At 43.6% G+C, this 15,511-nt stretch overlaps 1 protein-coding gene across 3 annotated transcripts in view; it reads right to left on the minus strand.

Annotated features, from left to right (window-relative positions):
• Positions 1 to 1,611: 1,611 nt before the first annotated feature.
• The window catches only part of MATN2 (matrilin 2), a 117,222-nt gene continuing 103,322 nt past the window's right edge, over positions 1,612 to 15,511 (minus strand). For all 3 annotated transcript variants that reach the window (XM_074944057.1, XM_074944055.1, XM_074944056.1), the window contains exons 18-23: positions 13,163 to 13,576; positions 8,268 to 8,420; positions 5,095 to 5,166; positions 4,389 to 4,502; positions 3,929 to 4,027; positions 1,612 to 1,923 (exon numbers count right to left, since the gene is read on the minus strand). In XM_074944057.1, coding sequence (XP_074800158.1) covers positions 1,871 to 1,923; positions 3,929 to 4,027; positions 4,389 to 4,502; positions 5,095 to 5,166; positions 8,268 to 8,420; positions 13,163 to 13,576 — 905 coding nt within the window. In that variant the 3' untranslated portion in view covers positions 1,612 to 1,870. The remainder of the gene's footprint in view (positions 1,924 to 3,928; positions 4,028 to 4,388; positions 4,503 to 5,094; positions 5,167 to 8,267; positions 8,421 to 13,162; positions 13,577 to 15,511) is intronic.

Genomic DNA, 15,511 nt, shown 5'->3' on the forward strand with positions numbered 1-15,511 from the left:
CAAAACAGTAAATGCTTTTGAAAATCTATTCATTCTCAAAAATGAATTCTACTTAATTAGATATAAAATAGCTTATACTGCTTTACAAAGCAGTATACATTCATGCAAGATTTATGTAATTGAGTACCAAAAAAAAAAGTTCAGTCTTCAAGCATCTTTTTGGTACTTTCAGCTGCTGTAAGTTGTAAACACGTGCAAAATTTGGAGGTACCAGGAACTGAAAACCATCACTCTTGAGTCTGTATGGAGGGATGTCACTTAACCCTACAAACTTACTACTGTAATGTTTGCATCCTCACAATGGATGAACTGCTCTTTAACAAGAATGTGCAGAAAAGGCTACTGCCTTTTTGGAAAGAGCTAGGAAATTACTATTTTGACAAGCTGAAATCAAAAGGGAACATGTATACTGCTTGTCTGTACTTTACCTTCAGAGCATGAAAAAAGGAATATAAAACACTGTCCAAGGAGAGAGGACGGCAGCAAAAACTAAAGGATTTTGGGAGGGAAAGAAAACACCTTTCAGGTTTTGTGGGGATAGAGCTGGTTTTCATCTGTAAAAGTCTCCATGCTCTCCTGAGAGAACACTTGCTGTCACAGTTGTGGCCTAAGACATGTAAGATTCACTCGTGACAAAAAGGCACCAACAGGTGGTAGATTTTTTTCAGAGACTGGAAGAGGGTGAAATTGCAGTTCAGGAAAGCTATTGCTCAGTTTAAATGTGGGGTTTTGTTGTGGTAAGAAACAAATTCAGTGTCACTTTGGAACTAATCACATTTTTTTGGTTTGACCACCACATTAAATAATTAATTTGCTTAGCTCTACTGTGAGTTATCCAACAAGAGTAGGATTGTCTAGCCTGAGAGAATCTACTTCAATGAAAACAGTACCTTCTATATGGCTCTCAAAGTGGAATATTTGAATGTAAAATCACCCTAGGACCATTCTCCCTGAAACAGTTAGTGCCCCATATTCTGCCCTTTAACTGGAGGAAATTTGCATGTCTCCCACTGTAAACTAGATAGCGTGCACACACAAGAAAAGACCCTTGACCTGAAGCGTTTACAATGTGGTAGAGTAGAGTATAGACTGGGACCAAATAATTGTGAATTCTGTCCACTGACTAGAGTGCTAGGTGAGAGGAGATTGTGTGTTCTGGATGTAGTAGGCAGATGGCAAACTGTTACTTGAATGCTGCTCAAACACCTGGAATACTGCAAGAAAACACTAGTTTGAGTTAGTGCATACATTTGTGATGCAAGTAAAAACCAATTAAGCTAGACTACACATTCCCTCATGTCTAGTTTTCTATAGACAATGTTTTAACTAGGCAAAGGAGAGTATATAAAAATTGTTTTATCACATTTATGCTGCACACTTAATATTTTTAGTATGATAGAGGGGGTGAGAGATGGAGCACAACTAATAAAGCAAAAATGATTTACAGAGTATATTAGAGTCAGATTCCCAGGCCAGAAGAGGGCCATTGTGATCACTAGCCTGACCTGTGTAACACACCAGTAAGTAGTCTAAAAATACCCAAACACACCATGGAGGTTTCCATTTAAAAATAAAAGCATTTTATTAGATTGCATAGCTTATGAATTCAAGTGTTAAATTCTTAGAAATTTTTCTAGTTACTAAATTTTTTTATAAGTTCCTTTCAACATTTGTCTTACTGCAATCAATGCAAGAGAACAATATGATGCTGTACCTCAGAATGTAAATATTGGGTCCAAAAATGTCCTTTTCCCTCAGACACAAAAAGATTTGTGCTACGTAGCTTTGTACTGCTTTAAGAAAATAGCTTTGTTGCAACTTGTATGTATAAATATACAGTACAGTGTATACATCTGTTAAGAACTCTTCATCAGTATCTTAGTCTGTTTTCCAGGGCTTCCATTCTCTTAGTTATTTCTTCCAGTATTAATAAGTTAAGGAAAAAGCTATCTGGAATACACAGTAGTATACAAAAACTTGCCAGAAAGTCCTTCAAATATTAATTTGATTCTCAACACACCAAAGGAAGGTGAAATCCTTTTTAAAATGACAGTAATTTGACAAGCATGTCATGGCAGCCTCTAAAATTGTACACACCTGTATTTGTAACAAATATTGTCTGTTGAATCCAGCACAATGCTGCATATTTTTTTACTCAGCATTCTGGCATATAATTGCTACATTTTTCTTTCATTATCATTTAAGTGCCTCCCCCCCACTGCCCTTCATGTCCCCAACTTATTATGGAGGGAAGAGAAAATATAACTGCAGCAGATGCTGCTGGTTGTGGGGGTTTGTAGTCTGTTACTGATGTGCTGTCGCTATCCACTCCCCTCAGTCCTTGTATTTCACGGCTCAACCCTATTTCCTCCTTTTCAATGCAGGGCTAGGCAAAGGGAGCCCAATATGGAACTTTACAACTGGGTTTCTTTATCACCCCTAAACATTTTGTTCTCTTACATTTAAATGTACTGTCCACTAGTATTACCAAAAGGACCCATAAACAGGAGTTGCAGGTCACTGCTTGTATCTGCTTAGCACAGTGATCGGAAAAAGAGGGGGCTTCTACTGGCATTTTAAAGTGAAGTGAAACTTTGTTCCTTGCTAGTGCAATCTTTAAAAATGTTTCAGTTAGTTACTTACTGCTACGAAGCATTATTTATATATATGAACATACTATTTACACTAGATTAAGATGGAAGACACATGAAGTCCCTAACCCACAAATAGATCTGGTACAGTACAGGAAAACAGGTAGTTATGAGTACTGTAGTATTTGAGCACCTCATAATCTTTAGTGTGTGTATCCTCAACACTTATGAAATGCTTTATCCCCATTTTACAGATGGGGAACAGAGAAAATAAGGGCTGAATCCACAAAGGAGACTTTGGGCCCAGCGTGGATTGTTGGATGTTTTTAGGAATACATTGCACAAACACCTGCCAGGACCGGCCTCTGCAGGGGACTGGACTTGAGGACCTCTCAAGGTCCCTTTCAGCCCTCCATTTCTCATTCTTCGCAACACCTAATTAGGTTGTCTGCTGCCTAGTGGAATCCACAGAGGGAGAGTTGTGTGCGTAAGAATGGGATTCACAAAAGCCAGAAAGCTGATCTGGCTGCTGTTTAAGCTAGTAAGCAGAAAATTTGTAGAATGGGTGTGGCTTAAGCAAGACTGACTTTCAAAGGGAGTTAGGCACCTAACTCCAGGCTGCAGGGAGTGGCTGTTGCTACTTGGGATTCATAGCTGTGAACCTTTCCCAGAGTTTGTTGCAGGAAAGGGCTGACCTGGTTTAGGCATCTAAGAGGAGACTAAAATAATTAAAATTGAAGCCAGAAGTGGTTTGTGTGTGTAAAATCAGTCATCATCACTGTTCTCTGTAGAATATCCTGACATTTTCATTTGGAAATTATTTTAAGTGACTTGTTGCATGTGGCTATTCCCTGAGCACAGCAGGAGACTTCTCTTCAGTATTCTGAGACAAGAGTTTCCTGTTGCCAATAAACACTACTCAAAAATAGTATGATGGAGGACTAAAATTTCAGCAGAAGTAATAGCCAAATCCAGAGAATAGGATTATGGTCTCAAAATCAGTCTCCATTTTTTTTTGCCTCCTCTTATACTCCCTACTCACCTGATCTAAGATGTAGACTTCTCTTGCTATTCAGTGGTTATGAAACATTAGGATGTATATTTATGAATAAAAACTTTGGTCCTTTCATTGAAGGAGTTGTGGATTTGAAGTCATTTTAAGAGCTGTATAAACAGTAGTAGAGTCTTTTGGGCCCAAGGAGACATCTGAGACTTTGAGTTTTAAGTGTGTGGCCCTAATTAGCATTTATTGTAACTGTCTTTCCCCCTCTTCCTTCCTCTTATAAATAACTTCCTTTCTACCTGTGATCCAGGAAATAATTATTCAGAAAGGATATATCGCTGGGTTAGTTTTTTTACTTCAGCATTGGCATGGTTCTGGAATGTTATGAGATTTTCACAGTTGCACTGCTCCTTCTTATCTTTTGAAGGGTTTGCTGGAAAAGCAGACAGAAGGCATTCAGAGAAACAGTGACATGTAATCTAAATATACTGAATCTGCAAGAGAATGTAGCTACTAAATGCAAAGTATGTTCAATATTTTCCTGGCACCAAAACATAGTATAATCACTATCAAAAGATGCACATATCAAATCCCAGTTAAATACTTAGCTGTAATCACCACAGATGAGGATGCACTTAGAGGGGGTACTATGAAGAAACAGGTAGGCAAGGAACGCCACTCTGTGGTGGGCATTGTTTATGAATTTCCAGTCTTGACACGTCTTTCTAACCTGTGTAATCAAAGGAGAAGGCTGGAATTGCCTAAAGATTACCTGAGCCATGGTAACTAATTACCTGATCTTGTTGTTGACTGTGAAACACTCTCCTCTTCAAAAAGATACTTGTGATGTACTGCAAAATTGGAACAGGCAAGGAGATCTGTGACAGCTATGCTGGCTGGTTCAGATCCTGCAGGAAACCCCAAGACAGAACTGTGGTCATGATTATGTAACACATCTATTGAATTTTGTATGTAACACCTTATTCATTTAAGGCCAGATTCTTCCACTCACCCACTGATCAGCACCTTAATCCAGTGGATTTTAGCGGGACTTCTAATGGTGTAAGGTACTACTCAGAGTTTGCATTTTACACAAAGAAGCTGAGCTATTAGATTGTATACTGTAAATAGACTGCTTATGTGTTGTATTCCAGGCCAGGAGAAGGACTTCAGCTCTGTATTGGTTACTGTTAAGCCTGAGCCTATTAAATAGTAAACGATCATGTAAATAAAAAAATGTGTTAAAGTACATCAACGTATAAGGCTGCTGTGGAAGTTGCAGCATCCTAATAAACTATTACGGGGGATAAGGTGGGAGCATGCAACCATAAGCTTGTTGCAGCAAAGCTCAGAAGACCAAAAAGGGTTTGTGAGGTTTTTTTTGGTATGGGTATCCCTCTGGGTGAATGATGAACTTTCTATAGAGGATGCCGTGAGAAGAATGCTGAGTGGGGAGCCAACTGAGGGGAAAATGGGACACACAGATTTAAAGCATCTAACCTGAAGAATGAGGACCAGTGTTGTGAGGCCTCCCTGTCAGTGGATCCTGATGGGGATCTGACTCTTCCAAAGCTGGCAGAAACAATTTCCAAAAGAGAAAGATATTAATAGAAAAAATGATTTTATTCTTTGCACAGAACAGTAGCTTCCAATGACAGGAAAACGATATTTCTTTCCTGATGATTTTCTGTGAGCAGCTTCCCTCCTCATTCATAACACATTGGCAATGGCTCTCCTGAGTGGAATTCAGAGGGGGCTCAGCATTTTTGCTGGAGGCACCAAGACTAAGCCCTGCCCTTCATCTTAGGCCATCAAAAGAGTTCTTCTAAAGCTAGAAACACTTCAGCAACTGACTACTAATAACTTACAATTATATCAACTAACCTTAAGTCAGTTATATGTTTGTCAACATTTACAGAAAAATTTCAGGTCAAACCCCCCATAGCAGAGTCCAAACTTTGGGCTGTGTGCGCGTGACCCTGGCTTGCCAGTTTGACTCAATCCCCTATGGCCTGCCAGAGTCAGCAATGGTGGCTTGCAGCAGCAGGGCATAACTTGACCTCTGAGGCTCCTGAAAAGCTGCCTATTGCACCTCTTAGATTTGTCTTGATGCTTGAAGGGCTTTCTGCTACTGTGCGGGGGGTACAGGGAGCCAGCTAGAGAGATGCTGCATGGGAGAAACGAGAGGGTTAGAGCCAGTGATTCCTCAGTTGAGGGGAGGTTGAGAGGAACTTGCTGGAACAGTCGTTGCTGCACAACAATTACAAATTAAACTTATAAATAAAACAAAGTGGTTATGAGAAACTGAGCTGCCAATTTGTTCCATCACTTGGGGCGGAATTTCTGGTGGCCCACGCTAAAGAGTGGTGCTTAGTCCTGGAGCCTCCAGCAACAACCCTGGGCAGCCTCCCAATTCCGCAGGTGAGAGGCATTACCTGTTTGTGATGAACGAAGAGAAGCTGTGCAGCAGAAAACCAGGAGGTAGACGGACCCAACACTGGAGACAGAGTTTCTAGTTTGGAAACTGCCTCAAAGGGGCAAGATTTACTTATTTTTTGGTTTACCAAATAATGCATTTCTGAAAAGTAAATGAAATTTATGGCGAACAGCACTGCAGCTATCTAAAGGATGTTTGATAGGGAGAGAGATTTATTAGAAGAGTTGCCCGAGAATTTTGGACTTGGAATCTCCCTATGCTTCTGAAATTGTCATCATGTGTTTGCCTAGCTAGTACACCTCTACCCTGATATAATGCTGTCCTCGGGAGCCAAAAAATCTTACCGCATTTATAGGTGAAACCGCGTTATATCAAACTTGCTTTGATCCACCAGAGCGCGCAGCCCCGCCTCCCTGGAGCGCTGCTTTACCACGTTATATCTGAATTCGTGTTCTGTCGGGTCACGTTATATCGGGGTAGAGGTGTATGCGGGTGGATGAACAGAACTGCTTTTCTACCATCTCAGTATTTTGCATATCAACGGGAGCTAGCAGTACGATCCATAGGGGAGAGGCAGAGGAAACACAGTCTGGAGGGCCCCCCTGTCAGATTCTTTTCCCTGACTCCTCCCAAAGCCCTGCCTAAAAGGAGGAACGCGTTACTTCCTACCAGGCAATCTTGCACAGCAAAGAACCCTCGAGGGTTCCTGGGCTTCATTCTCCTGTTATATGAAGTGACTTCAGCCATGTATATGAATGAGCACGTAATACTGAGTACCAGCTGTGTGCGAGTGGGTGCAGGGGTGTCATTAGGTCCCTGGTGAACAGGGGTCCATTCTAGCTCAGAATCCCCAGGCCTCTTGAACAGCTGCTATGGGAAGCAGGTCTAGAGTGTGGCTGCTAGTGCCATGGTGGGGGTGGGGGATGATTTTGCAAAGCCAGGTTCTGCGCTCATGGGTCAAAGGACTGGTTTGACGCACAAGCTGGTTGTTTTTCAGTTTCCTTCCTGGGTACATCAAACTATTTTGTTGCTGTTGTGAACGTTGCACAATAGCCATTAAGACTTTTCTTTCTTTTTTTTTTTTTTTCCTTCCGCTGCTGAGCCCAACCATTGACTTACATAGCGAGACATTGGCAACATTCCCCTACACCGGAGGTTCTCAGACCGTGGCCCGCGGACGACCAGTGGTCCGCAAGCTCCATTCAGGTGGTCCGCGGGTAGTTCCCTCTAAGGTGCACGCCTGGGCAGCCGTACACAAGAGAATGAAGGGCCACCCACCTAATTAGTAGAGCTGCACAGACATGGCTCCACTAATTAGGTGCCTGGACCCTGCAGAAGACACACAAGTAAGGTGAGGTGGTGGCCTTGGGGGGAATAGGGAGTAAGTGGGAGGGGGCAGTGGGGTAAGAAGAGGGGGTGGGGGGAATTTGGGATGTGCAGGGCTGCAGCAGCCAGAGAAAGGTGACTTTCCCCGGATCCAGAGCTCTAGCTGCCGGGGAGAGACAGCCCTCCTTCCCAGCCCCAGATCAGGGGCTGCCGCGGCAGGGGAGATACCCCTCTCCTTCCCAGGCCCGATCAGGGGCTGCCGCGGCGGGGGAGATACCCTGCTCCTTCCCAGCCCCAGCTTGGTGGCTGCCACAGTGGGGAAGAGAGGGAGAGACCCCACTCCTTCCCAGCCCCAGGTTGGAGGCTGCCGTGGTGGTGGGGAGAGAGGGCACATCCATCACATTAGAAAGGTAAGACTACTGATATTAAAATATGAGTTTTGTGCTTTTATTTGTAGAACAAAAAAATGTTAATTATTAAGGTTTTTTTATATAGCGCTTTTATCCAAAGCACTTTACAATCGCTAGCTAACGGTACAAACAACATTTGGAAAGATCATTAAGTGGTCCACTGAGACCCTCAGCAATTTTCAAGTGGTCCATGAAAAAAAAAAATTTGAGAACCATTGCCCTACACAATTTTAAACATGACTCATACAGACCAGAAGAGCAATTGTTCTCCCAATAAATCATCATTTGGATTTCCCTCCCCCCCCCACCAATATTCCTAATGGAATAGCTCATGTTTAGCCTGGGTGGGGTTCACTGATCTAACTGCAGCCTGAAGGAAGGTGGGGAACATTACCAATCCTCCTGGGGTTTAAGTGTATATTTTATGCATCATTTATTAAAAACAGAAGAGAAATGGCTGTTCGCTTTTCTTATATCTCAACGGAAGAGGCATGTGGTACCTTCACAGATTTGTTTTTTTAGTTTTTCACTTATCTCCCCCATGGTACTGAAGTCTTCAGCATAGAAAAGATGTTTGTCTGGTGGGTCAGAAGCAATTTCCAGTAATTCTTCCTCGATTGCTTTTCCTATTCCAACAGCATAGATAGTTATACCTGGGTGCAAGAGAAATTGCACATTATTACTACCGCAAAATTTTTTAAAAATCCGGAGTTTAAGTGAAAGGAAGATGTATTATTGATTACTTATAGCACCATAAATGTGCATGCCACGTAACTCCAAAGATTGTGTTGGATGAATAATCCTAGTTACACTGAGTAATAGAACATCTGAAATGCTGTAGAAACTGACTGCTTTACTGTTAGTTTTATTAACAAACAATTCTTCAGCTAAAGAAACCATGAATATATGGTCACCACTGAAGATAAATGAATCCCAAAAGAGCGCTGCCTGCAACACACTGAGGGAGAGAGAGCACCTCTGATCAGTTTAGCAGTAGCACTGAGAGACTCTGGAGGGACACAGAGCTGGAGGGACATAGGGTCCAGTTCCTTTTTTGCTGAAATGATAGATAAGGTTGATGTAGTAGCAAGGCAGGCAGGCAGGGGACAGAATCCTGAAAGAGATCAGTAGTTTGCTGAGAAATAGACTTAAATACATAGTCTTCTGATACAGTCAGTTAGGCAGATTAATCTGGAGCCTTGGAATCTAGGAGTTCTTGGTCATCTAAGAGAAATGCAGAATTTATGCTGGGAGAAGGGACTGAGAGAGAGGAGCCATTTATGGGGCTGGTGAGATTAATGAGTCCTGGGGCAGGGATCCTGGGTGTAAGAGTCTCTCCTGCATTGGGGGTCTGTTTTTTTGTCAAGGGAGGGAGGGGAAAGGAAGAGAACTGAGAGTACGAGATCAATTGTTTAAGGGGATTCATGCCGTAGTTAGTCTTAATACATCCTGGTAGCTGGGCTGGGGACAATGGCTCACATTCCTCTCAGACAGATTTTAAACTCACACCACACAAAGCAGAGCACACTTCATATTCCTGTTTTCCAACAGCTGGCAATAACTCTTTGCTTCTGGTTTACACATGATCTGAATATTCATTTCTAGTTACATCACTTCTGCCATTAGAAAATGCACTCATCTTGCACTGACCGCTTTGGAATTTATAAAAGATTAAAAGTTGGTCCTTGTCCTGTCTGCAAAAGGTCATTGTGAAATGAGTGCAGAACATCTGTTTGGGATCCTAGTCATTTAAAAAAAACAAAACCCACAACAATTATCCTTTTAAGGACTGAAGCAATTTTTAAGAGAGCTCCAGATGCCAATTACAAAAACTGATTTTTCAGCTTCTTGGTTTCAGATAAAAAGTAGGGTGTGGGGTTAGTACATCTGCTTTCCTTTGCTGTTCAGTGATAACATCTATGTACTCACTATGAATAACCACTTTCAACCCTCCACTGGCAATGCAGGAGACTGGATGTGATGACATAGTAAATACACCTCTTCCATCTCCAGTGCCTATATTTTTATTAAGCAGGGTCCTGCTTTCTACCAAGACCTTGGGTGACATTGTGCTAGCCAGGAAAGTAAAACATCCACCATGTTACAGAGGTTGATTCAGTTTAACGAATGGACTGTTCATGCTGAGGTCTGCTGTTTTTTAAAGACTTGGCGTTAACAATGATAAAACATTCAGTGCCAAATTTCTGCTCAGCAAAACTACATTGCCCCCAGTGGGATTACACTGGGGATGTATTTGGCTCCTGGTGTCTCAGTGAAAGCAATCCACTGCTGAGGTTTCTCACTGAAAGTAAGTGGGGTTGGCTTGTACTTCTCTCCAAATCTTTTACTTGTCAAGGCCTGTAATTCTTCCATACACTGTCCCAAATCCTGCCTACTCACTCCCGTGCATGAAACCATAAGTTATTGGTTTAATTTTCAAAGCTTCAGAAAGAGGCATGGTGTTGACATTTCTTTGTGAATACAAGTTTATTAGCTCTGTTGCTTCCTACTCTGTATTTTTCCACAGTTTCTTCCTCATCTCCTTGTACCATCACTTCTTCCCTTTTCTCCTTAGCAGAGTCATATCAGGACACACTCCAAACTGGTTGCACAAATGGGTGCCCCTGCCTGCATTCAGGTGTGCAACAAGGTATCATTGTGTGGATATGTCAAAAAACAAGGTGTGAAGCCTCTCTAAGGTCCTGACAGCTTTATTTGTGCCACAGTCCATCAGCCCAGGTTAGTAGTAGGACTCTTGCAAAACATTTCCTGTTTTACAGGTAAGTCCTTTTTTATTTTGAAAAATTTAGTAGATACTATGTGGGAAAAGTGATTTTTGCCAAGGGTGCCTTACAGAATTGATTTCTGCCACCTTGATCATAGGCTACAGTTTTATGAAAACCCTCCCCCCCCAAAAACAATCAAACAACAACATATTGTAGACCATGTTTACTGTTCAAAATCACCAGTCTTCAATTAAATCTGAATGCGAGTTATCATCTTGCTAGGCCCACCTCTATAACAAACAATGGGTTTCTTTTTCAGCAAGACCAGTAGGATATGGACAATAAAGCAACTGTCACAGGGTCAGCTCACCTCGAGGGCACCTCCTCCCGACCGCTCTGGGGATTAGCTCCTTCCAGGTGCTGCACACACCTCTGACAGTCTCTCCATCCGTCATCCTCTCTCACCATGTGGCCCCTCTCATTGCAGGAGAGGCAGCTTCCTCTTTGTGACTTGGCCCTCTAGCCAGGTCACTATGGTCCTCCCCTTCCAGGGTATCAAAGTCTTTTGGGCCTAACTGTCCCAGGCAGTCCACTCTCCCCTGCCTGGTCTGTGCCACTGCCCTGCTGGCTGGTAGGGGAACCCAGGCCCACCCTCTATTCTAGGTTCCAGCTCAGGGACCCTCTAGTCAGCAGCCAAGGACCTTACTACCTTTTCTCTGAGCCTTTCTGCACCTGGTTTGTTTAGTCTGAAAAAGAGAAGACTGAGAGGGGACATGATAACAGTTTTCAAGTACATAAAAGGCATTACAAGGAAGAGGGAGAAAAATTGTTCTTAACCTCTGAGGATAGGACAAGAAGCAATGGGCTTAAATTGCAGCAAGGGAGGTTTAGGTTGGACATTAGGAAAAGCTTCCTAACTGTCAGGGTTGTTAAGCACTGAAATAAATTGCCTAGGGAGGCTGTGGAATCTCCATCATTGGAGATTTTGAAGAGCAGGTTAGACAAACACCTGTCAAGAATGGTCTAGATAATACTTAGTCCTGCCATGAGGACAGGGCACTGGACCAAATGACCTCATGAGATCCCTTCCACTCCTATGATTCTGGCCCTTCCCCATCTCCGGGTCTGCCAGATGCACAACTCCCTCCTCTTCCCAGGGAGTAACTGGAGACTACTTCCCTGCAGCCCCCAGCTGCTCTTAGCTCCTGGGTTTAATACTGGCCCTTCCTATCCCCATCCAGCTGAGCCTCAACTAATTAATCCTGTTCACTGGCTCCTTCCCCAGGTGCAGCCTGGGCCATTAACTGGATCACCTAGCCACCTTAATCCCTTCTGGTCTTGTGCAGGGTGGGACCCAATCATAGCAACATATAATTGCTTCCAAGTCTATGCTGTATTTTTAAAAATTATAGCATAAAGCAAAGGCTCTGAAACAACATATTTCTGATATTTTGAGTGCGGTGTTTTATATTAATATTATGTGTTAAAAGGAATATTTAATAAAGCTCATAATATCTGCGATTCTCCATTTAAATGAAGTACCTTTAGTGGAAACATGCAGGGCACAGTTCAGCATTCAAGCTATACAATGCAACTGCCTTGTGCTGATTTGGTTCTTCAGTACATAGACCCTCTCAGAGGTACTTACTCGTTACTTCCTGGGAGTAGGTGCATGTGGTGCTTTGTGGCAAAGCCCCTAGACCAGTGGTTTTCAAACTTTTTTTCTGGCGACTCAGTTGAAGAAAATTGTTGATGCCTGTGACCCAACAGAGCTGGGGATGAGGGGTTTAGGGTGTGGGAGGGGCTCAGGGCAGGGGCAGAGGGTTGAGATGTGGAGGTGAGGGCTGTGGGGTGGGGCCGGGATTGAGGGGTTCAGGGTGTTGGAGTGGGCTCTGGGCTGGGGCAGGGATATGGGAGGGGATCAGGGCTCTGGGCTGGAGGTGCAGGCTCTGGGGTGGTCCTGGGGATGAGGGGTTTGGGGTGCAGGAAGGGGCTCCAGGTTTGGAGGGGCTCAGACCTGGGGCAGAGGATTGTGGCATGGGGTTGGGGCATGGGCTTACCTCGGGTGTCTCCCGGTCAGCCCAGGGTGTCACCCGCAGTGGGGGTGCAGAGGCAGGCGTCCTGCCTGTTCTGGCACTGCGGTGCACCCCAGAAGCAGCCAGCAGCAGGTCCAGCTCCTAGGCATAGGCACACAAGTGGCTCCATGAGGCTCTTGCCAGCAGGCACTGCCCCCCAGCTCCCATTGGCTGGTTACTGGCCAATGGGAATGCAGAGCCGGTGCTCAGGGCAGGGGCAGCGCATGGAGCCCTGTGGCTCCCCTGTCTAGGAGCTGGACCTGCTGCTGGCCGCTTCTGGGGCACAGCACGGTGTCAGAACAGGTAGGGACTAGCCTGTCTTAGCTGGGCAGCACTCCTGACAGGACTTTTAATGGCCCGGTAGATGGTGCTGACCAGTGCTGGGTTGCGACCTGCAGTTTGAAAACCACTGCCCTAGACAGCAAACCAAACGTTTTGGAAAATATAATTCCCTCCAGCAGAGGGCAGTGCTACATGCACTGACCAGTACATTACAGCAATCTTGTCTCTTCATTAATATATGCTGAAATACTTTTATAAATAAATAAATATAAACATCCTTAAAATAACAGTGACAAAGAAATACCAGATTACCATTCTGCTTTGCTTTGCTGGCCCACTCAGAGACTTCATCTTGGGCTCGTCCATCTGTAACCACTATAGACACCCTGGGCACTTCTGCTGAAAATGGCCTTGCCCCTTCTGCTTCAGTAAAGCTTCTCTCAAACATTTGTTTCAAGGCAAGTCCAGTCATGGAGCCTTTCCCCATGTAGTTCATTTGGGATACTGCTTTTTTCATGTCTTTGGCTGTGCTGAATTGTCTTAATGTGAACTCTGTGCGGACTTGAGTGGAATACTGCAGCAAACCAACTCGAGCAGCTTTGGCAGAAATCTCAAGAGAATCCAGGATTCCAGAGACAAATTCCTTTACAACTTCAAAATTATCCTCTCCGAGACTTTTTGATCCATCAATCACGAACACCAGATCAATTGGGCCTTCAGTGCATCCTGTATAAATAAAATAAAAGCAAAGATTTTAAAGAGAGGAAAGATTTCTGAGTGTTTAGGGAACTAGCCTGGGACTTGGGTTCAGTTCCCTCCTGAGCAAGTCACTCAATCTGTCTGTGCCTCAGTTCCCCATCTATAAAATGGGGATGATGATACTTCATTACCTCACGGGGCATTATGAGGATAAATACATTACAGATTGTAAGGTGCTCAGACAACATGGTGACGAAGGCCATAAAAGTACCTAAGATAAAGGAAAATATGACTTCATGGGAGTCCAATAAAGGAGCATGACAAGAACCAGAATAGATTGAAACAACCTCCCCTCACAATCAGATGCTCGTGTTAACAGCTTGAATTCTCATATCCTCTTTTCATCATTTTTTGAAATTCTACAGTGAAAAAATGCGTAAAAGAAAACGGTACAGAACATAGGCCACATTTGGATTTAGGCCTAATGAAGGTTAGCATTACTAGATGTCCGAAGCAGCTTTCCGGCTTGGAGGCAAACGGTTATTAGGGTAAGGTCATCCACTTGCCCTAGACTCTGCCCCCACCTTTCAGCATTACTTTCCCAGTGTCATTTCATTGTCCTGAGTACATGTGGAATGAGTGGATGTGTATACGCTGACAAGTCATTAATTATATTTAAATACTATGTTGTGGGCCTAAGCAGAAGTCTGCCTATCAGCTCCTTATCACATGGCTCTTCTTGTGTCCTATTTTCAAGAGACATCTGTTAGCAGTTATGAACGAACTGTAGCAAGACATGTACACTCTAACCTGGGCTCTTCAGTTTGACTTCAAGACCAAGTAACTTATGGCTACCAGGTTGTAACAGCTAATTGGTCTTTGAAGATATTGGGGTGTCCCCTGAGGTGGAGGAAGGGGACACTGATCCCTACAAAACACTCTAACCATGTGGAAGGAAGTGGAGGCTCTCTCACATCAATAAGACACCCAAAATTGTATCCTGCTCACTTTCCTGGACTGCCATCTGAGGACGAATAGGTGAAAGATTCTGACCCACAACTAAGCCAAGCCTGAAATCTACATGTGAGAGAGAAAAGACCAGGCTATCCCCCCACATCAAAAATCTTCAAGTTTCATTTTATCATTTATAAAGATACAGGTAGATATCACCTAGAGCTATGTCTACACTACAGACCTTACAGCGTCGTATCTGTACCGCTACAGCTGCCCTGCTTTAAGGTCTCCCATGTAGCCGCTCTCCTGCCAGCATAATTAAACCACTCCCAACAAGTGGCGGTAGCTACGTCGGCAGGAGAATGTCTCCCACCAACATAGCGCTGTCCACACTGGCATGTTTGTCAGTGAAACTTATGTTGGTCAGGGGTGTGTTTTTTCTCACCCCTGGCCAACAAAGGTTTTACCAACAAAAGTGCTAGTGTAGACAAAGCCTTAGTTCCAAAACTAAGGCCTAGTCTACACTTAAAATTAGATGGACCTAGCTATGTTGCTCAGGGCTGCAAAAAATTTCTCGCTCTGAGTGCCATGGCTAAGTTGACCTAACCAACCCCCGCAGTGTAGATGCTGCTACCCTGAGAGAGAGGGACTAACTGCATTGATGGAAAAACCCTTTCCATCAATGTAGAAAGTGTCTACACTACAGCACTAGTTGCCATAGTGTAGACATACCCTAAGATTAATCATGTGAGCTAAAGACATCAAGGCAGTGTGAAAACCTTTCTGTAGAGTAATTTGAGGGTGCTCAAATCACTCCAACACCCATTAGTGTGCATGGGTGTCTATGTGTCACAAACTGCTCCCTGGAGTAGACACTAAATCCCTAAATCTGTTAGTGAGAGAACTGTAGGTTAAATAAGTTATTCTGAAACTGCTATGTGTGGGATTCTAGAAAACATTTTGTATCTGTGCAAGACTGTCAGAAAGATGCAGCCATTGTGTTAACGT

The sequence above is a fragment of the Natator depressus genome, chromosome 2, assembly GCF_965152275.1.
Source record: "Natator depressus isolate rNatDep1 chromosome 2, rNatDep2.hap1, whole genome shotgun sequence".
NCBI lineage: Eukaryota > Metazoa > Chordata > Testudines > Cheloniidae > Natator > Natator depressus.